This window comes from Neoarius graeffei, chromosome 28, assembly GCF_027579695.1.
Source record: "Neoarius graeffei isolate fNeoGra1 chromosome 28, fNeoGra1.pri, whole genome shotgun sequence".
NCBI lineage: Eukaryota > Metazoa > Chordata > Actinopteri > Siluriformes > Ariidae > Neoarius > Neoarius graeffei.
Window position 1 is genome coordinate 39,526,866 of NC_083596.1, and position 23,811 is coordinate 39,550,676.

General features: G+C 41.0%; 1 protein-coding gene across 1 annotated transcript; it reads right to left on the reverse strand.

Moving 5' to 3' along the window:
* Window positions 1-857: 857 nt before the first annotated feature.
* On the reverse strand, window positions 858-20,540 carry LOC132875385 (ras-like protein family member 10B). Its single transcript, XM_060912157.1, has 4 exons — window positions 20,498-20,540; window positions 19,353-19,739; window positions 14,392-14,516; window positions 858-1,596 (listed from the first exon to the last, which is right to left on the reverse strand). Exons 2-4 carry the CDS (start codon window positions 19,638-19,640, stop codon window positions 1,326-1,328), a joined length of 684 nt encoding a protein of 227 aa, XP_060768140.1. The 5' UTR covers window positions 19,641-19,739; window positions 20,498-20,540; the 3' UTR covers window positions 858-1,325.
* Between the last annotated feature and the right edge of the window lie 3,271 nt (window positions 20,541-23,811).

Genomic DNA, 23,811 nt, shown 5'->3' on the forward strand with positions numbered 1-23,811 from the left:
TTCTTGATGAGGAATTTTTCTCGAAATAAATTTGTTTCAATTAAAGCTTGGATTTTTCTCATTTTTTACAGTGTGAGACGAAGCGACTTCACCAAAAGGTGGATTTTTTTCTGACCCTTTTTTAGTCATCTTTTCAAGGGGTGCCAATAATTGTGGAGGGTACTGTATTAAGGCTACAAAAGATGAGTACCGCCCCAGCAACAGGGAAAAATCCAGTTTAGTACCCCCCTTTTTTTTTTTTCTTCGAGTGTGGACCATAAATAACGTTAACTTGTTGTACACTGCCGACAGTAAATATATTTTGCTTCACATATGAAAATGTAAAATGTTAAAATTTTACATTTTCATACGTGAAGCAAAATGTATTGACTGTCAGGAGTGTAAAAGAAGTTAACGCTGTGAAAATAAAAATTCATATGCATATAAACCTTCTAAAACCACTGTTTAAAAAAAGGTTTCTTGAAATAAAATCCATATTTTTATTCAAGTTTCAGTTGCTGGGGCACTGTTTGAACTAAATACAGAATGTTGCATAAAATTTTTTTTTTCAGGACATGAGTACTATATCAAAGGCGTCAGAGGGGCATAATAGCAATTTTCATGGTATAGGACATATTTCTTGGCAATGTTGTGCTGTCCTTCAGGATGGAAAATGAGGTCGAGTTGAAATTGAGCTTCATATTATAGAAGAATAAAATTTGAATCCCCTTGTTTGCGAAGGCCCTGGTGAACTCTATTATATGATTCGCTGACCGACTTCCTGCTCTGACATTTCATTTGGGAGTGAAATTAGGACATATTTCATGCCTTGTCGTACAACACGATGTTTCTGAATCGCGCCTGAACAGGTTGGTCCTAACATGGAAGTATCCACTGTGCGTACACATACGTTTATTTGTGCTCGTGTTATTCACCCGTGTGTCTTACAGCCACACAATCAGCCATGATGACAGAAACACACTTTTGCTCAGCCGAACTGGAAGATTCATCAGTGCATCATATGCCCGAGATAAAAAGCAGAACTGGGCTTCTTAAAGCAGTCCCAGCATAAACACATGATTTGCATTTCAGCAACACGATATTAAAGCTGATTTTTGAGACTTCAGTCATTGTTGAGATGTTTCACTCAGCCCGTTTCGTGGACAAGCGGCATCTGGGGATTCCTCTTGGCATCAGAAAGCAGTTTGTGTGAACAGAAGACACATTTCTCCTCAGTGAAACATCCACGACAGGATTCCTTGGCTAGAAGGCAACCCAAGCTCATTATCACAGCTATAGCGAGATTTCTTCTTGAACCAAGTGAGACATCGTGACGAGCTCAGAGCTCACATGAGAGCGCAGCGCTCTCTCCTCAGCGCTCTCTGAAACCGTACAGTAGCGTGCATGTGTTTACAGCGGGCACAGCCTACGCTCCGCAAAGCCTCACCGAACAGCAGCAAAATGTGCCAGTTGAACTTGGCAGAGCACTCCACATAGCCGCACTTCCAGCTCTTACGCACCAAATCGGAGACGTTGTGGCGAGGGATGACCCGGCCTCGCTGAAGATCGCGTTTGTTGCCTACGATCAGGATCGGCGTCTCTGTTGCACCCATCATCCTGTGGAAACCCAAAACAAACACACAGTAATATAATAGAGACTAAAACACAATGAGTGATGTGCAAACAGTTTACACCAGTGTTGTAGTCGAGTCACTAAACCACGAGTCCGAGTCCAGTCTCGAGTCCCCACTGTTCAAGTCATTAAAGAACATTTCGAGCACCATTTGACGGTGGCTGTTGCTGCCTTTATGTGAAACCATCTCTACTACTGTGTTAGACTAACGTTATTGCTCGACTGCCCCATTTTAGTGAACAGGCTACAGATAAAAAGCTTGTTCATTGCTCAGCAAGACCCGCCCACTATCAACAGAGAGAGGGTGAACACTAGCTATTTCAACTCTCAGCAAGCAAGCCCTGCCCACTATCAACAGGGCAATGAACATCGTGCGTCACTTCCTTCTCTGGGTGGAGTCCTGCTAAATGACGATTGAAGCTCGAGGTTGTCCCCGTCATCTCCTCGATAGTTCTTCTATATATGGAACACACAGCAGTGCATTTTTTTCCCACTGCACAAGAAGTCTGTATAAGCAAACCGGACAATCCTAGGGGCTTCTCTCCAGGCATTTTAGCGCTGTTAACGTTAGTTTGTTCCTGAATGTGAATGAATGAATGAATGAATGAATGAATGAATGAACCCTTTATTGTCACTGTTACCAGTGAAATTGACCATCAACCTGTCCTTACAGAGGGGGAACAGGACAGGAAGACAGGGATAAAAGAAAAAGAAAAGAAGGAAAGATGAGGAAAAAAGAACCCCCCCCCCCCACTATGCTCCTATCAGGAGTACAGTGTGGGAACATTTAAAAACCTCCGCAAAGCACACAATAACACAAGTACACTTTGAAACATGGGACTTGAGGGGGGGAAGGGGGGCAATCAGGGGTGGGGGGAAGGGGCTAGGAGGGGAGGGGAGGAGGTAGAGGTAACCCAGCGCAAGCAAGCAGCCGTCCGCTCCTGCAGCCATGCAAACGGCGCTGGTCACGCACCCGCTTGTCACACTGGGGGTGAAAAACGGCGACCTCAGAAAATTGGGGAAGGGCGAGAGTGTCTCCCAGCAGTGACCTTCTGGGGGAATGTTACCCCAGCAATGGCCTTGATCAAGGCCAGTGCTGTTCAGGGAGCCGAATGTCGATAAATGTGACGTATGAATGTGACGTATGAACAGGTGAATGTGCATTCTCTTGCACGAAATTAGCATAAAAATTAATGTGGATATAAATATCTTGCCAAATTATTATGGCATGTTACAAAAAAATACGAGTCCTCGTCTCCAATTTACGAATCCGAATGCAGTTAATGCACAAGTCCAATCCAAGTCATGAGTCCTTAAAATCAGGGCACGAGTCGGACTTGAGTACTACAAGCCTGTGTATTCAATTTAACATTCATACTGTAGGGTAAAACTAAATATGACGCTACCACCACCATGTTTCACTAGTGATAAGCAGTGTTTGGTTTCTGTTCTAACATTACAAAATGTGAAAAGGTTCAAAGGGGTGAATACTTATTCAAGCATTTGTTAAGGTATAATCCTGGAAGAAGAATGAATCATTGCTAGAGTAACTTTTTCTGCGAAATGCGGGGGTTTTTTCATCGTTTTTCAAAGGAGGTGGTTAGCAATGCCGTCTCACAGCAGGAAGGTTCTGGGTTCGAGACCAGTGGCCGACGGGGGCCTTTCTGTGTGGAGTTTGCATGTTCTCCCCGGGTGCTCCGGTTTCCCCAACAGTCCAAAAGCATGCAGGTTAGGTTAACTGGTGGCTCTAAATTGACCGTAGGTGTGACTGCGAGTATGAATGGTTGTTTGTCTCTATGTGTCAGCCCTGTGGTGATCTGGTGACTTGTCCAGGGTGTACCCCGCCTTTCGCCCATAGTCAGCTCGGATAGGCTCCAGCTTGCCAGCAACCCTGCACACGATAAGCGGTTACGGATAATGGATGGATGGGACTAAGAGGCTCAAACTTGTTCCAGCATGACAATGCCCCTGTGCACAAACAAAGTTTATGGTGTGCCAAGTTTGGTGTGGAAGAGCTTGAGTGTCTTGCACACAGCCCTGACCTCAACCCCATGAAATACCTTTTGGGATGAACTGGAATACCGACTGTGCACCAGGCCTCCTCGCCCAACATCAGTGCCTGACCTCACTAATGCTCTTGTTGCTAAATGAGTACAAATCTAGTGGAAAGCCTTCCCAGAAGAGTGGATGTTGCCAGCAACCCTGCACAGGATAAGCGGTTATAGATAATGGATGGATGGATGGATTTTTCAAAGGAGTCTCCAGTGTCCGTACTTTTGTAACCATCAGAGGTCGATCCGTACCTGTAAGTTTTCTGAAAGTCTTCAGAATGGAGGGATTTGTTTCTTTGTAACATGACAAGGTTCATTTTTTTCATCCCAGTGGATGTTTTTTGTTTGTTTTTAGGTGAGTTGGCTGATTTCTGATTTAGAAATTTGCAGACAAACCCAATAGAGTTCTGTCAGAAAACATTACACCCCGGTTGGAAATTTTGTGCAGGATCGAATAAGGCAGTCCAGGTTTTCTAAGGATTACTTCCTGTGCACTACCTCCCTGCAGACTGGGTTAACGGAGTGCTGCAGTGTTGAACTGTGAAAGAGAGAAATGCTAGTAATTGGGGAAGAAATGGCTGACCTGTGAGCAGTCACTGGCGTCTGCCACATAGTGAGAGAACACTCCACTTACGTCTTTCACAGTAAATCACTCTGACAGTTTGTGAGGAAAAGGATTTTCCCTCTCACAGAAACACCAGAGAGATAAAAGAGGACCAAAAGAAAAATAGCTCAAATTAGTGTTTTGTTTTAATTAGAACCTCTGAGTGGAATTTCAATGCTTAGTTTAATTTCGCTTGAGCAAAGATGTTAATTAATAACATGACCCGGTCATCCAAGCTAATTTATCTTAATCTGCGAGTGTGCACTCTGTGAGAGAATGTGTCTAAGGGTGTGTGTGTGTTAAGAAAGCCTGATCTCATTAGACTCGAGCTTCCCTGCTGTCAATCAGCGCAGGGTGTCGGGGTCTTAGTGAGCAAGGTGGCCGAGCTTTGCTCATCCATCACAAGCTGTGACAGTCTGCAGCCTCTGATCTCTACACATCTGCTACGTCTTACCATCTCCGCCACAATGACAAGAGAACAAGTGATCTGGATGTTTGCTGTGTTTATTTACAGCACTTTTGAATTGGTTTACTTGTCTTTACTGTTGCTGTTACTCTGTGACTAATACGACAAAATGTACATTTTTGATGCCAGGAGGCAGAATATTGGTATAATGGACGCATTAAACGTACTTTATATGTTTCTTTTTATATGTTCACTTTATTTGTGATTTATCAGTCAGTAAACAGCTATAAATACAGGCCTTGCATGAACATTAACCCTGTTTGAACTTTTCCCCATTTTGTCCGGTTACAACCTGGAACTGAAAGGGATTTGGGTTATGCATCTACACAAAACAGCCCACAAAATTTGGGGGTGGGGGGTAGGAGTCGTCAATGAACAGCTATGGAGGACATTAGTCAGAGAAGCAACCAAACAGAGATCAAGAGTAAAGCTAAATACGATGCTACCGCCACCATGTTTCACTAGTGATAAGCAGTGTTTGATTTCTGCCAAACATAGCACTTTGTTGGAACACTGCAAAATATTCAATGGAGTGAATATTCAAGTTATTCCACGAAATCAAGTCGTACATGAGCTGATAGCCGACGAGGCGCGTAGCCATGTACGACGAGATTGAGTTCTATTCTATCCACATTCACTGGATTTTGAGAAAGAGCATTTTTATTTTTTGCAAATTCGATGAATAAAAACTTTATACAAAATGTCCGACAAAATCATTTCACCTTTGAATGTGAAAAAGGCTATAATAATAATAATAATAATAATAATAATAATGCTTGAAAAATAAAAAAAAGATATATGTTCTTATCATCAAATACTTTCATTCCATATTTTGTTGCTTTTTTGGGGGGGGGGGGGGGGTTTGTTTTCAAGTAGAGTTTTTATTTCGCCCTCGGTTGGTTCAGCAACATGCTCCGCCATTTTGTTTTTCTCTACTCAACGTATATGAGCTGATATCCTAGTAGTAGAGTAGCCAATCCGAGCATGCGATTGCTCATATCCAGTGAATGTGGATAGAATAATTATACTTATTCAAGGCACTACACTTGTTGAGGTGTAAACCCTGAATTTGAAGGTGTGTACAAAATTTAAGTGAATTATAACAACATTGTAGGTCAAATCACTTTCAGTAAACGAAAAGCAAAAAAAAAAAAAAACCCACGTATTCAAAAGACATACTTGGAATGAGCACAGTGTTTTAAAAAGACGATCCACTGTGTTTTTAAAATACCTTAAAACACAGTGGATCCATGCTGTAGCTATTCAATAGATCATAGTTTTTTTTCTTCATTTGAAGCTTCTACATTTTTTCCAGTCTAGAAATTAGCTTCACTACCAACTGGAACAGAGCTGCTCAGCTCTGACCTTCCTAAAATGCAACCGCTGAGGCATATATAAAAAAAAAAAAAAAAAAAAAGGTTATGAAATCAGTTACTGATGTTTTCAGTGTAATTGACCTTTCATGATGCAGAGGGCTCTAAAAATTACAGCTAAAAATTAATGAGCCCTTCTTTTATGTAGTAACGTACGTGCTTATTAAAGGAACGGGTGAATAAGTAAGTCTAATCTCTGTTCACTCCCTCGGTCAGTAATTTGCTGACCATCATGCTCATGTTATTGGTTGGTTTATTGATGCATTAATCTGTTCAGTAATGCACAAAGTCAGAACATTCATTAGCCCTACCTTAGATATAATTCTACATTTGATTAAGAGTTGTAAAGCATGTACAGTGGATATGAAAAGTGTACACACCCCGTTAAAATGATCGGTTTTTCTGATGTAAAAAAATGAGACCACAATAAATAATTTCAAAACTTTTCCCACCTTTCATGTGACCTATAACCTGTACAATTCAATTGAAAAACAAATCCGTTCGGGGGAAAAACATAAAAAAAAAAAAGAAGTATAATAAGCTGGTTGCACAAGTGTGCACACCCTTAAACTAATACTTTCTTGAAGCACCTTTTGATTTAATTACAGCATTTGGTATTTTTTGGGTCGGAGTCTATCAGCCTGCCGCATCTAAACTTGGCAATATTTGCCCACTCTTCCTTGCAAAAGCACTCCAAATCTGTCTGATTGCGAGGGCATCTCTTGTGCACAGCCCTCTTCAGGTCACCCCACAGATTTTCAATTGGATTTAGGTCTGGGCTCTGGCTGGGCCATTCCAAAACTTTTTTGGGGTCATCGTCATGCTAAAAGATGAAATTCATCTTTTATTCGCAGACACCTGAAGGTTTTGGGCCAAAATTGACTGGTATTTAGAACTGTTCATAATTCCCTCCACCTTGACTAAAGCCCCTGGTTCCAGCTGAAGAAAAACAACCCCAAAACATGATGCTGCCACCACCATGCTTCACCGCGGGTATGGGGTTCTTTTGGTGATGCGCAGTGTTGGTTTTGCGCCAAACATACCTTTTGGAATTGTGGCCAAAAAGTTCAACCTTGGTTTCATCAGACCATAACATATTTTCCCACATGCTTTTGGGTGAGTGGATGTATTTTTTTTTTTTTGCAAAATTTAGCCGGGCCTGGATGTTTTTCTTTGACCCTACCTTATAGTCCAGACATATGGAGAATACGGGAGATTGTTGTCACATGTAGTACACAACCAATACTTGCCAGAAATTCCTGCAGCTCCTTCAGTGTTGCTGTAGGCCTCTCGGCAGCCTCCCTGACCAGTTTTCGTCTCATCTTTTCATCAATTTTGGAGGGACGTCCAGTTCTCGGTAATGTCACCGTTGTCCCATATTTTCTCCACTTCTTGATGACAGTCTTCACTGTGCTCCATGGTACAGTGGTGCTTGAAAGTTTGTGAACCCTTTAGAATTTTCTACATTTCTGCATAAATATGACCTAAAACATAATCAGTTTTTCACACAAGTCCTAAAAGTAGATAAAGAGAACCCAGTTAGGAGTAGAGCCAAAGTTTCTACATTCTACCCTAATGTGGATAACAGATGTATTAGATGTCATATAGAAGTGGCAAATTTGACACATATGTTCTGGTCATGCCATAAACTGGTAGGATATTGGTCAACTGTTTTCGATGTTTTGTCTAATGTTCTTGGAGTGAGTTTAAGGCCTTGTGCTTTAATTGCAATATTTGGTGTACCGGATGACTTGAATCTGACGAAAAAACAGCTCAATGTTATAGCTTTTGTAACTTTACTAGCACGAAGGCAAATTTTACTCCATTGGAAATCAAGTGCCCCACCCACTGCAGCACGGTGGTTACAGGATGTGATGCTCTTTTTACATCTGGAAAAGATCAAATTTAATACAAGAGGTTCAAATAAGTTCATCTCAGTGTGGGAACCTCTATTGTCATACTTTAATGGTCTTCAAGCACTCCCCATATAACAATTGGTTACATAATTTTTATCTAATGTATAATGCACCAAGCTACAACATTAATCATAATGATGTATCATGGTTAATCTTACTGTTCTATTGTTGTAATGTCCCTCAATGAAATGGTATTTCTGTACATTGATTTGGAATGAGAATTTTTTTTTTTTTAATTTAAAAGGTCCAGTCAGGTGGGGTAGGGTGGGATGGGAGGGAGGAGGGGTGGTAGGTTTGTGTTTAAAAACAAAAAAAGTAAGGTCTCTCAATTCATGTCCTTTTTCATGGTCTCTTTTTCAATAAAAAGTTAAAAAAAGAGAACCCAGTTAAGCAAATGAGACAAAAATATTATACTTGGTCATTTATTTATTGAGGAAAATGATCCAGTATTACATATCTGTGAGTGGCAAAAGTATGTGAACCTTTGCTTTCAGTATCTGGTGTGACCCCCTTGTGCAGCAATAACTGCAACTAAACGTTTGCAGTAACTGTTGATCAGTCCTGCACACCGGCTTGGAGGAATTTTAGCCCGTTCCTCCGTACAGAACAGCTTCAACTCTGGGATGTTGGTGGGTTTCCTCACATGAACTGCTCGCTTCAGGTCCTTCCACAACATTTCGATTGGATTAAGGTCAGGACTTTGACTTGGCCATTCCAAAATATTAACTTTATTCTTCTTTAACCATTCTTTGGCAGAACGACTTGTGTGCTTAGGGTCATTGTCTTGCTGCATGACCCACCTTCTCTTGAGATTCAGTTCATGGACAGATGTCCTGACATTTTCCTTTAGAATTCGCTGGTATAATTCAAAATTCATTGTTCCATCAATAATGGCAAGCTGTCCTGGCCCAGATGCAGCAAAACAGGCCCAAACCATGATACTACCACCACCATGTTTCACAGATGGGATAAGGTTCTTATGCTGGAATGCAGTGTTTTCCTTTCTCCAAACATAATATTCTCATTTAAACCAAAAAGTTCTATTTTGGTCTCATCTGTCCACAAGACATTTTTCCAATAGCCTTCTGATTTGTCCACGTGATCTTTAGCAAACTGCAGACAAGCAGCAATGTTCTTTTTGAGAGCAGTGGCTTTCTCCTTGCAACACTGCCATGCAAACCATTGCTGTTCAGTGTTCTCCTGATGGTGGACTCATGAACATTAATGTTAGCCAATGTGAGAGAGGCCTTCAGTTGCTTAGAAGTTAACCATTACACGCCTTGCTCTTGGAGTGATCTTTGTTGGTCGACCACTCCTGGGGAGGATAACAATGGTCTTGAATTTCCTCCATTTGTACACAATCTGTCTGACTGTGGATTGGTGGAGTCCAAACTCTTTAGAGATGGTTTTGTAACCTTTTCCAGCCTGATGAGCATCAACAACGCTTTTTCTGAGGTCCTCAGAAATCTCCTTTGTTCGTGCCATGATGCACTTCCACAAACATGTGTTGTGAAGATCAGACTTTGATAGATCCCTGGTCTTTAAATAAAACAGGGTGCCCACTCACACCTGATTGTCATCCCATTGATTGAAAACACCTGACTCTAATTTCACCTTCAAATTAACTGCTAATCCTAGAGGTTCACATACTTTTGCCACTCACAAATATGTAATATTGGATCATTTTCCTCAATAAATAAATGACCAAGTATAATATCTTTGTCTCATTTGTTTAACTGGGTTCTCTTTGTTTAATTTTAGGACTTGTGTGAAAATCTGATGTTTTAGGTCATAGTTATGCAGAAATATAGAAAATTCTAAAGGGTTCACAAACTTTCAAGCACCATCTAATGGCGTGGAAATGTTTTTGTACTCTTCTCCTGACTGATACCTTTCAACAATGAGATCCCTTTGATGCTTTGTAAGCTCTCTGTGAACACTGGCTTTTGCTGGAGGATGATACTGAGTCAATGTCTGAACTTTATTTGGGGTTAATCAGGGTCGTTTTAACTGATGGCAGGTGTGAACCCAAAAAGACTGAATGCTGTAGTTAAACCAAAAAGTGCTTCAACAAAGTATTAGTTTAAGGGTGTGCACACTTACGTAACCAGCTTATTGTATGTTTAAAAAAAAAAAAAAAAAGTTTTCCCCCCCTAACAGATTTGTTTGTTTTTCTATTAAATTCTACAGGCTATAGGTCACATTAAAGGTGGGAAAAGTTTTGAAATTATTTATCGTGGTCTCGTGTGTGTGTGTGTATATATATATATATATATATATATATATATATATATATATATATATATTTATTTTTTTTTTTTTTACATCAGAAAAACCTATTATTTTAACGGGGTGTGTACACTTTTTATGTCCACTGTATAGTCCAAACAGGGTCATAAATCCAGAAAAATGTGGCACAATATGATGTAGCACTGGCCACTTTATTGGGAACACCCCTACATACACCTGCTGTTTTATGCAGTTCTCTAAATCATCCGATCCCTTGACAGCAGCACAATGCATAAAATCACGCAGATACAAATCAAGAGCTTCAGATAATTAATGTTCAAACATCAGAATGGGAAAAATTGTGATCTCAAAGTGTGACTTTCTTTCTTTCTTTCACTGTGGCATGGGTGTTGGTTTGAGCCAGATGGACTGGTTTGAGGATTTCAGAAACTGCTGATCTCCTGGGGTTTTCGCACCACAGCAGTCTCGAGTTTACACAGAATGGTGCGAAAAACAAAGTGCGCGAGTGACAGTTCTGTGGGTGGAAACAAACACCCTGTTGATAAGAGAGGTCAGAGGAAAATGGACAGATTGGTTTGATTTTTTTTTTGCCAGGAAGGATAGAGCAACTCTTTACAACCGTGCTGATCAGAAAAGCATCTCAGCATGCAACAGCAGAACACCACATTGGGTTCCGCTCCTGCAGCCAAGAACAGGAATCTTAGAATCAAGAACAAGTTCCTATTAAAGTGGCCGGTGAGTGTATATGCTTTATGATGTGAAAACCTTTCCACATAGCCTATGCAAAAACACCATCACCACTATGTTTTAATACTTATTATTTTACCAGCTCAAAATATTTATAAGGGAAAAAAAAAAAAAACATGCTTTTGGCCCTGTTTTGAGTCCATATTGATTTTATCGTGGTGAGAGAGGAGCAGGTGTTGGCACATTGTCTTCCTACAAATCCACACAGCAACCAAACAGGCTTAGACTTAAGAAGTGGGATTTGTGGTAAAAGAACAACTTGGATAAAATTGTTTTTAACTTGAACAATTAATTAAACACCATAATCCCTGAAACAGGAACTGTTCTCTCAGGCGTCCTATCAGCCAACCAGCTGTTGGCTGACTTTGCTAATTCTTTCATCGATAATCATATATTACTCCAGTATGGATGCATGTATATACATGAGAGAGGGAGAGCGAGCAGTTGGCTTGAGAGATTGGAGGAATTGCCAGCAATCCTTTGACGCAATCAAAATGTGACAGCTGATGCCGGCGCTCCCAGTTAATCACCATACCAATGACAGATGCACGCGACCATGTAGACCAAATGTTAACGGTGTTGACAAACACTTGTCAGTCCATTCATAAAAACACCCACGCACAGTCTCATACTTCAGGTTCCACGACCAGGGTGCCATTTGTGGACCACTTTTATGTATGTAAATAAAGATACAAGACACTTCACAACAAACTATCTGTGATTTTTCGTTCAGTAAGTGGATGTAAATACAGTGCCTTGAATTGGTACTCACCATCCTCCACATTATAGAGTGGAACAATTTGGAGCTGATACAGTCATATCTGAGATTATATGTGATTACATTATTACTAGATTGTATTATATATATATTGTGTGTTTGTGTATGGGAGGGGTGGGTCAGTGACAAGATGATGAAGTCAGAGAAGCAACGAAGGCCAAGGATCACTCTAAAACATGATGCTACCACCATCATGTTTCAACCTTTCAGGTTGAAAATCCAATGAAAGCCAAGGGTCCTTTTGTTTTTACTTCTAACTTTAAGCTCAAAACTCACTCATTAAAGAGCAAGATCCCAGAATAAAAACTTATAAAACTGATACTGTTACCGAACATATTTTTGAATGATTAAACACGTTTTCTTAGACTCAGTGTTGAAGTTTAATATTGAAAAGTTACAGGGCTTAAACAACTCGACAATTATTTCATTCTGGAAGTTTAACTATGGTTTATGTTAAATCCCCTCTTTGTTTGGTACAGTAATGCAAGTATTTAATAGGCTTTGTGTGTATATCCCAAACCACACCCACATACGGACACACAACTGTCCGATTCCTGTATTTACATTCAGAAACCTTAAAGTGCAGATCACGGGGAAAATTCAGGAGCAAGATCAATGCAATTCTCCTATTTTATATTAAACTTTGGTCAAATATGTGTCACATTTTGCATTTTGTGCAATTTTTTTTTACGTTGTGCAATACCAGAAAAATTCAGTTGAAATCAAGCCATTTGAGGTGAATTGGTCCGCCTCTGAAAAAACTTGGCATTTGGATTTCCCAGGAAACATTGATTTTCGTGACGTCACGTGCGGGACGCCTCCGTCTGAATCCTACGTCAGCACTGGTTTGTTTATGAGAAAACGACCTGGTGGTTTTCTGCAAATTTCTTCAACGTTATCGCGTAATTATTAAAATGGTTAAACAGATGTATCGTAGGAGGGTGTAGCAACACCAATCTTGATGGGATTAGTACTCATCATTTCCCATGTTGCGCTCAGGTGAAAATTCCATATTTCGATGCAAAATCGCTAGCTGCTAAACTTGGTCTACACGGCCTGTGAACTGAAACCGTGCAAAGCTCTCGCAGCCTGCTGGCGCTTCCGCAGGTGACGTCACGAATCTGGCTCCAGACTCCCTTGGGATTTTTCCAGACGCATTTTATTTTATTTTTTTCTGCTGTAGACAGATGGCCTTGTGCAAAATTACCCTTCTGGATGAGCGTGTAAAGGGACATTCTTTCATATTAAAAAAAATGAATTTGGTCCAGGATATGCACTTTAAGTCATCATGACTTATCAGCGGCTAGCTGCATTTGCACACAAACTGCTATGCTTCCTTAACACTAAGTCGTCTTTGTAGCTGCCTCTGTTTCTCTGTGATTTATTGATCAAAACTAACAAGGCTTGTTGTCTCTGGGTAGCAAATTTTGTCATGGAAGTGTTGCCTCCAGCTCGCAATTAGCACTGAAAGATTTTGGAAAGTTAAATGAAGGCCATTTCAAACTGCATGGCCTGGATCCGAAATCACATCCCCTATTCGGTTACCATTAACCCCTTGCTTTAACCTCCTAAGACCCAAGCTGTTTTTTTTTACGTGCATTTTTTATTTCTTTTTGCTATTTGGGCTTATTAGAACCTGATTAGAATAAAAACTAAGCATCATCTTTGATAAGATGTACTTTTTGGGAAAAAGTATGTCCACATATGTGGATTCTTGTTCTGAATTTCTAAAAAGTGCTGTCCACGTATGTGACCGCTAGGCCCTAGGAGGTTAAAGGTGCAGTCAGTAATTTAAGTGACAGCACCCTTGTAATATTTTTCTTCACATTTTGGCAGCCACGAATACGGTATACAAAGACAGAGAGGAACAATTCTGATCTTCGTGATGAGGCAGGTTGTGTAAACAGAAATGAAACAAACAATGCTAGTCACCAACGTCTAAACAATAAGCATCTCTACATGAAGGTTAATATTGTTATATTGTTAAGTTAAAGCTCCTCCTCTTGCTTTAGCATCCAGGCAAAGCGGTTGTAGCCTTTAAGTCTCAAAAATAAATAAATAAAAACGTATTTAAGGTGACTGTAGATGTGACGGAGGAGCAGTTGAGAATGGCGAACTGACATGAAATGACCATTGTGTGATTACATCTGGAAAACCATTCATTAGAGGACTCGCACAAGATAACGAGAGAAAAAGGCAGCGAGCATGAGATCCTCAGAGTGTCATGAGAATATATAGGACTGCGAGAAAGGGTGTGTTTGTTTATACGTGCAACAGCAAAGACTAGTCGCTACACCTAAAATTACATAATTACACTAATTAGAGCGTAACTGTAGGAGGCTATCTACATTATCTATCTATTTCATTTCATACTACCACGCCAAATAGAAATAACATGCCACTGATGAATTTAAGACATTTGAAGGTGATCAAACTATTACCTAGCGCAATATACATCTTAATATATATATTTTTAAAAAATCTTCATGTTTGTAGCTATTTGTGGTGAAAAATTAGCTGCAACTGGGACATTCACTTTTGGCTATGTTTAAGTTCTCAAAATAGTATAATGGTAGGTTCTACATAGTATGTACCGGGTCTCCAGGATCTGCTGACGCATCGTCTTGACGTACTCGAAGCTGTCGAAGCAGCAGATGTCGTAAACCAAGATGTAGACATGGGCACTGCGAATGCCTCGACAACAAACGTCGGACCATTCCTGAGTGACAAAAGGACATATGGGGTTAAAAGTGAGTGTTACTTTAAATTCTGTGAAAATATGAGAATAGTACATTATTATTTTTCACAATATTCCAACCCAAAGACAATCAGTGAAACCAGGACATGCTTCTATTGACTATTTTCATATAACTATGTTACTGTACAGTGGGGCAAAAAAGTATTTAGTCAGCCACCAATTGTGCAAGTTCTCCCACTTAAAAAGATGAGAGGCGCCTGTAATTTTCATCATAGGTACACTTCAACTATGAGAGAGAGAATGGGGGGAAAGAATCCAGGAAATCACATTGTCTGATTTTTAATGAATTAATTGGTAAATTCCTCGGTAAAATAAGTATTTGGTCACCTACAAACAAGCAAGATTTCTGGCTCTCACAGACCTGTAACAACTTCTTTAAGAGTCTCCTCTGTCCTCCACTCGTTACCTGTATTAATGGCACCTGTTTGAACTCGTTATCAGTATAAAAGACACCTGTCCACAATCTCAAACAGTCACACTCCAAACTCCACTATGGCCAAGACCAAAGAGCTGTCAAAGGACACCAGAAACAAAATTGTAGACCTGCACCAGGCTGGGAAGACTGAATCTGCAATAGGTAAGCAGCTTGGTGTGAAGAAATCAACTGTGGGAGCAATTATTAGAAAATGGAAGACATACAAGACCACTGATAATCTCCCTCGATCTGGGGCTCCATGCAAGATCTCACCCCGTGGGGTCAAAATGATCACAAGAACGGTGAGCAAAAATCCCAGAACCACACGGGGGGACCTAGTGAATGACCTGCAGAGAGCTGGGACCAAAGTAACAAAGGCTACCATCAGCAACACTACGCCGCCAGGAACTCAAATCCTGCAGTGCCAGACGTGTCCCCCTGCTTAAGCCAGTACATATCCAGGCCCGTCTGAAGTTTGCTAAAGAGCATTTGGATGATCCAGAAGAGGACTAGGAGAATGTCATATGGTCAGATGAAACCAAAATAGAACTTTTTGGTAAAAACTCAACTTGTCATGTTTGGAGGAGAAAGAATGCTGAGTTGCATCCAAAGAACACCATACCTACTGTGAAGCATGGGGGTGGAAACATCATGCTTTGGGGCTGTTTTTCTGCAAAGGGACCAGGACGACTGATCCGTGTAAAGGAAAGAATGAATGGGGCCATGTATCGTGAGATTTTGAGTGAAAACCTCCTTCCATCAGCAAGGGCATTGAAGATGAAACGTGGCTGGGTCTTTCAGCATGACAATGATCCCAAACACACCACCCGGGCAACGAAGGAGTGGCTTCGTAAGAAGCATTTCAAGGTCCTGGAGTGGCCTAGCCAGTCTCCAGATCTCAACCCCATAGAAAATCTTTGGAGGGAGTTGAAAGTCCGTGTTGCCCAGCGACAGCCCCAAAACATCACTGCTCTCGAGGAGATCTGCATGGAGGAATGGGCCAAAATACCAGCAACAGTGTGTGAAAACCTTGTGAAGACTTACAGAAAACCTCTGTCATTGCCAACAAAGGGTATATAACAAAGTATTGAGATGAACTTTTGTTATTGACCAAATACTTATTTTCCACCATAATTTGCAAATAAATTCTTTAAAAATCAGACAGACAATGTGATTTTCTGGATTTTTTTTTCTCATTCTGTCTCTCATAGTTGAAGTGTACCTATGATGAAAATTACAGGCCTCTCTCATCTTTTTAAGTGGGAGAACTTGCACAATTGGTGACTGACTAAATACTTTTTTGCCCCACTGTATATGTTTATCCATTTATAGTTACATTTATTTGTCCATGAAATAAGCAAATTCCGGGTACAGCATACAGTGGTGCTTGAAAGTTTGTGAACCCTTTAGAATTTTCTATATTGCTGCATAAATATGACCTGAAACATCATCAGATTTTCACACAAGTCCTAAAAGTAGATAAAGAGAACCCAGTTAAACAAATGAGACAAAAATATTGTACTTCGTTATTTATTTATTAAGGAAAATGATCCATTATTACATATCTGTGAGTGGCAAAAGTATATGAACCTCTAGGATTAGCAGTTAATTTGAAGGCGAAATTAGAGTCAGGTGTTTTCAATCAATGGGATGACAAATCAGGTGTGAGTGGGCACCCTGTTTTATTTAAAGAACAGGGATCTATCAAAGTCTGATCTTCACAACACGTTTGTGGAAGTGTATCATGGCATGAACAAAGGAGGACCCTCCCCAGGAGTGGTCGACCAACAAAGATCACTCCAAGAGCAAGGCGTATAATAGTCGGCAAGGTCACAAAGGACCCCAGGGTAACTTCTAAGCAACTGAAGGCCTCTTTCACATTGGCTAATGTTAATGTTCATGAGTCCACCATCAGGAGAACACTGAACAACAATGGTGTGCATGGCAGACAGGGGTCACACCAGATACTGAAAGCAAAGGTTCACATACTTTTGCCACTCACAGATATGTAATACTGGATCATTTTCCTCAATAAATAAATGACCAAGTATAATATTTTTGTCTCATTTGTTTAACTGGGTTCTCTTTATCTACTTTTAGGACTTGTGTGAAAATCTGATGTTTTAGGTCATATTTATGCAGAAATATAGAAATTTCTAAAGGGTTCACAAACTTTCAAGGGTGATGTGACATTCCCTTATTTAATGACATAGACCTTGTACAAATGTGATGTAATGTATGAGTGATTACCACAAACACAAATTCTCTCTCAGTTATACAGTATGTTGAATATACTGTCAAGTGGAGCTGTGAGTGAATAAAACAATGAACTCTCGGAAACCATTAAAGGGGATATAATATGAAAATCTAATTTTTTCAGTGCTTGTGCTTATACATTTGGGTATCTAGTGCCTACTAACGCACAAACTCTGAAATAAGACAGTCAGTCAGTTTCTTTTGTGCTGCCTATTTCAGAAAACATGAACTGTTCAAATTTGACCCCACTTTCTATGTCATGAGAAAGGAGCTCATTAGAATAATCCCACCCCCTCATCTGAGTAGCTCCACTCATGGCTTGAGAATTGCCATTGAACATGAATATTCATCAGGAAAATGCTACCTGGTTGGCTGAGCAGTGGTTCATTATCATTTAAAGGAGCAGGCACTCAAATTCACTTGTTTTGAACAGGGCATTTAGACAAGGTGAGAAGGGAGCTGTGGGGCTTTGTCTTTGTGGTATTTTGACCAAAGTATGTCACAGACATTTCATTAAGACCTTACGGAACTGGGTTAACTTGTGGAAAAGGGGTGTAATACGTCACCTTTAATACTACTACTTTCAAAGGGGCAAATGTTAGAACCATTACGCCAGTTCTCTCGAGGAAGTGAAACAACATTTATTTACAGTAAAATTAGTCTCTCTCTCTCTAAAAAATAAATGTATTTGTCTGTGGTAATACTTGGTCTATAGAGAAAAGTGTCGGAAAAAAAAAACCGTACAAATATACTCATGCGCTACCATTAATATTCACATTTCACACTTTTTCCTTCCGTTCCTTTCTACATATTCAGCTAATATTCATTGAGGAAAGAAAGCGAGGGCGGTAACAGGAGATGGATGTGCCAAGACCAGCTGAGCCACATCTCTCCTGTCATGCTGGGGTGAGAATGAACTGCCTCTCAGGAAAAAAAACAAACAAAAAAAAACATCATGTCTTTCACCATAAACAGTTGTTTTTAAGATGAGGTTTGTGAACAAGTGTCTGATGAACTTATCTCCACCCTGGAAAAGAGTACACGCTCATTAGCCCTGAGGAACACCGTATTAATGAATATCAATCACGTTTTAGAAATCAGGAGAATGGTATTTTGTTCAGTAACGTCAGTCAGTCAAAACAAATTCGGTTGAAATATCAAGGTAGGAGGATGGGGGAGGGGCGAGTTTACCTCAGAAGCTACCTCAAAAGCCTGCTGATGTAATACAGGACTTTTACTGTGATCCTTGAGAGTACTATCTGTAAGGGTTTGCTATCTGTAAGGGTTTGCTCACTGCAGTAAAACAAACAAAAAGACCTCGTGCAGTATGATGGCGCTGATGGGCTTAAAACACGTCTCGATGAATTCCTTGACACTTTTGTGCTAATCTGAAACTCATTTTGCACAAGTTTTTTTTTTTTTTAATCAGTATAGAAACCAAACCTATAATATTTTTCTAAATGATTGAAATGAACACAGTTCATACATTTGAAATGGCGTCTTCAGAAGCAGATGATTAAAGCGAGGACTGAAATAGCCCTAGTTCAGCCGAAGCAGGATTATATCATATCATATATCTCATCATATCCTGCTTTGCTTGTTAAAAATGACGCCATTGGACCCCCGTTATAAAATTGAATCATGATGATCACAGAGATGACACAACCTCAGTCTTACAGCAATTTTGTTGTGTTGGGCAGTCAATAAACATAAATGTGAAATAAGTATTTGTATACTTTCACAGATTTTTTTCATGATCATGCTCTAAAGCTGTATTCAGAGACTGGGCTACATTTCCAGAAGGAAGAATTTGGGGTTACAAACCTATTCAATGGAACTCAAAGTAAATACAAACCTATGTAATTTCCACTTGAATGTGAGCAGATATTGGAAAAAAAAATGTTCAAGGTTATAGTTTTGAATTTGAACATTTATTGATGGAACTCAACATTATAAGTGAATTTTGAGCAAACAACTAAGTTTATGTTCTGAATCAGTTCAGGAAAACATGTCGGAGATGGTCGATAGGGGTGAGGTTGTTGGAGTATTCCTTTAGTAGAGCATTATAAATAAATACATTTCAAAATACTCCCCACACTCAAAGCCCCAAACAGCTATGGCCATACCTGGAGAGAGCTACCAGGGAAGCTGCTGATGGCCGGGTAATCGGTGATCTGCAGGTCATGCACGTGGCCATTGAGCACAGCGGCGGACAGATGCACCCGGCGTGTGCAGCTTGACGAGGCCGTGTCACTGTAGTCATCGTGGAGGAAGCGCTGCACAATGGCCGTCTTGCCCACACCCTGTGCGCCCAGCACCGCTATCCGGAACGGAGGGGGCATAGCACCACGTCCTCCTCGGCCTCGGTGGGCCCCACCGCCCTCCCTGCTCTCGCAAACCATTGGCCAGTGCATTCAGGAGGGTACCAGGGCCCTGCATAGTCCTGACCAGGGCACGGGTCGCTGAGCTGGGCACAGCACAGCCCCATTCATAGGACGACTAAACCGGGGACCCTAAAGATGAAGGGCAAGTGAGTGTGCTGTGCTTTGTGAGATCCATGTGAAGGTACAGAACAGCAAGTATGCTTATTTGAAGATCAGACAGACTTTTATAAATATGATACATCATACATTTACAGCAGTAAAACAACCACTGAAATGATATTTAGTGGTGGTGACGCGTCTGATTACGATTACAAACCTTGGGCCTGCTGACAGGTTAACGTTCCCTTGGGCAAATGTTGGTTCTTGCCTACCCAGGGCTCTAAAGGATCAAACCTCACACCTCCTAATAAAGTACTTCGCAACTTTATATCCATACAGATCGCAAAAACACATGAGCTTGGAAGCACTGCATCCGGAACCTACAGATATGGCTCAGCGGTTAAAGCTGAGTGGGTGTGAGTTACCCTTAACTGGCTCAGGTGTATCCGGACCTTCACTGCAGAAAACATTTCCCAAAGACTGAATTATAGGCTGCAAGCACTTTCATACACTAATTATGTACGAACACTGGATACAACCTGGACCGGCTTGTGGAAATGGTACAAGCAGTCATGATTGTAACTTCGAAACCAAACAAATGTAAACAGATGGATAGAAAATGCCTTATAGGATTTGGAAATCGAAATATATCCAGATGCATAACTCGAAAAGAAATATTTTTATTTTATATGCCCCACCCTGACATGGCTGGATATTATGTAGCTATGTAAGATGCAGATCTGGTTATCCTAAAGACAGGGGTTTTGTTGTTTTTCATGCATAGGTACCTCGTAGGAAGCTCGATTCTGCGCCACGAGGAACAAACCGACCAGCCGACTTTTCACGACTTCCCGACTCGTCCAATGCGCAGGAATTCCAGGTGCCTCCAACAGCAGCAGGAACGCTCCGGAAGGGACATCCTCCGGTTTCTGGCGGTGCAGCCCTCCCATGCAATGAATGAATGAATAAATAAATGCATACAAATAAAAACAGGTCCTGATGGTCGCGCGTGCCAATGAGAAGAAGAAAGAAAAACCCACAAAAGTACCGTACGCACGCGACCGGAACCCTGCAGCTCACACGGAGGGCTCGCGCTCTTATAAGACGCAGACTGACTTGCAAAGAAAAAAATAAAATGCATGTTGGTCAGTCAGCAATCCCTCCCTCCCTCCTTCCATCCCTCCATCATGCCACACAGACCCGAAATAATAATACAGATGTATTGCAGATGTTCGGAGCGCGAGCTGCATCAGTGCACGAGGAGCATGAACACGCACGCGCCTCTCTTTGCACACTTTACTGTACAGTGCACGCGCTGCACGATGCTTCCTTTTGCGATACTCGACTCCGGTTGCATTTCTGTCTGCTTAAAGGAAAGCCACTCGGATCTCTCTCAGGATGCGATTTGTTGCTGCTTTACTACTGAACATGTGTGCATCCTGCGTGCAGTAGTAAGTAAGGAGGCTGTTACTTAGCAACCCAGACTCCCCCTCCTCCCCCCACTCCTTGTTGCTAAGTAACCACGTGGTCCATACCTGTCCACGCGTTACTTAGACACTCAGGGCCAGATGTGTCCAGGTGCGCCAGTGAGGTTCCCATCTGCTGGAGTCGGGGTTATTAAAGGCTTTGAAGCTACTTTTTTTTTTTTTAATAAATAAATAAATTTCAACCCAAAGATTTTATTTCAAAAATCAGTTCAATTAAAGCCATACCGCCTTTCAGATTTTTCACCTTTAGGTCATTTTTAAAAAAAAAATAATTATATATATATATATATTTTCCTCCGACACCCAGTTATTTTTTCAGTGACCCGAAAGCGACTGAACTTGAATCACAGACTTCCAATTGTACTTAAAGAACAATTAATGAATTTAAGGCCACGTGGCCCTAAATTCTCTGCTATTTTTTTCCTGCTACATCATGCATGACATGCCAGGCTTTACCCGGTCGCTCAAGGCATTGAGGATGCAAAAAAAAAAAAAAGTGAAAGACCGACTACTGTTAAAGTATGTTAAAGCTATACACACACACACACAACCTTTCAGATCTTTCACGTTTAGGTCATAAAAATAATTTTCCCGACAGAGTTATTTTTGTTTAGTGGACCGAAAGCAACTGAATTCGAATCACAGACTTCCAATTTTATTAGTTTTTTCGCCCCTGAAAAGAACAATTAATGAATTTAAGGCCACGTGGCCCTAAATTCTCTGCTATTTTTTTCCTGCTACATCATGCATGGGGCGGCACGGTGGTGTAGTGGTTAGCGCTGTCACCTCACAGCAAGAAGGTCCTGGGTTCGAGCCCCGGGGCCGGCGAGGGCCTTTCTATGCGGAGTTTGCATGTTCTCCCCGTGTCCGCGTGGGTTTCCTCCGGGTGCTCCGGTTTCCCCCACAGTCCAAAGACATGCAGGTTAGGTTAACTGGTGACTCTAAATTGACCGTAGATGTGAGTGTGAATGGTTGTCTGTGTCTATGTGTCAGCCCTGTTATGACCTGGCGACTTGTCCAGGGTGTACCCCGCCTTTCGCCCGTAGTCAGCTGGGATAGGCTCCAGCTTGCCTGCGACCCTGTAGAAGGATAAAGCCGCTACAGATAATGAGATGAGATGAGACATCATGCATGACGTGCCAGGCTTTCCCCGGTCGCTCAAGGCATTGAGAATGCAAAAAAAAAAAAAAAAAGTGAAAGACCGACTACTGTTAAAGTACGTTAAAGCTATATATACACACACACACACACACCACCTTTCAGATCTTTCACGTTTAGGTCATAAAAATAATTTTCCCGACAGAGTTATTTTTGTTTAGTGGACCGAAAGCGACTGAATTCGAATCACAGACTTCCAATTTTATTAGTTCCCCCCCCCCCGAATAGAACAATTAATGAATTTAAGGCCACGTGGCCCTAAATTCTCTATTTTTTTCCTGCTACATCATGCATGACGTGCCAGGCTTTCCCCGGTCGCTCAAGGCATTGTGGGATACAAATTTGAAACAGGAGAGGAAAATTGAGGAGGCTAATGAAATGTGAAAGATCAACTAAAGTACGTTAAAGCTCTCTCTCTCTCTCATATTATATATATTACACACACAACCTTTCAGATCTTTCACATTTAGGTCATAAAAATAATTTTCCCAACAAAGTTATTTTTGTTTAGTGGACCGAAAGCGACCGAATTCGAATCACAGACTTCCAATTTTATTTATAGTTTTTTCCCCTAAAAAGAACAATTAATGAATTTAGGGCCACATTGCCCTAAATTCCCCACCATTTTTTCCTGCTTCACCATGACCTCATTCAAAATGCTACGCTATGCATGACATTGTGGGCTTTCCCTGTTCGCTCAAGGCATTGTGGGATACAAATTTGAAACAGGAGAGGAAAATGGAGGATGCGAATGAAACGTGAAAGACCAACTACAGTAACAAAGCGAGAAGAGAAAAGACGTTATGTTCTATACGAAGGAAAGGAAACGCAAGACCAAACTAATAAATATCAGCGGTCAGCGAGCATCTCTGCTCGTTTAGCGACAGAATGATGGAACTGTCAGTGCACGCTCAAAGGTAAACCTGTAGACGGCAGTAATGCAACACTGGATGCCAGCTGCCGTAAAACCCAACGATGACGACGACTCCGCGTGCGCACACAGACTTCCTCCGTTTGCTTGACTGCACATTATTTGCTCAGGAATCCTCTCGAATTAAATAACTTCCCAGCCACAGAATGGCCTGTTTTTTTTATTTTTAGACATTACAGAAATAAAATCACGATGACCAAATTTCAAGAAATTGAAAAGCTGTCCACTCTTAATCAGTCAGTCATTCTGATTAATCAGAAGATGCTGGTTTGTTTAACAGAATGGCTCGGACTGTAGTTCCAGCTACAAGGCAAATCATGTACTAGGTTTAAAGAGTACATTTGTTGTAATACGTTATCCTTTCAACTTGGAGGGAATTACATAGAGGAAGGACTCTCCAAGGTCAGTGTAAGCTGCAACTTTGTTTTCGAAGTCTTCAGGACAGAGAACCTCCACTCCTTACTCTTTGTGGTTTGTCAGTAAATGTGAAAAGCTGCGTTTTTAACTCCAAGAGCCAAACAGGCTG

What these genes read in the sequence shown, in the direction of transcription:
- LOC132875385 (XM_060912157.1), bottom strand. Translation starts at nt 19,640, where the DNA reads ATGCACTGGCCAATGGTTTGCGAGAGCAGGGAGGGCGGTGGGGCCCAC. An exon ending in TCCCTGGTAGCTCTCTCCAG is followed by an intron (nt 14,517 to 19,352) that starts GTATGGCCATAG and finishes TTTGTCACTCAG; the next exon opens with GAATGGTCCGACGTTTGTTG. An exon ending in CAGCAGATCCTGGAGACCCG is followed by an intron (nt 1,597 to 14,391) that starts GTACATACTATG and finishes GGGTTTCCACAG; the next exon opens with GATGATGGGTGCAACAGAGA.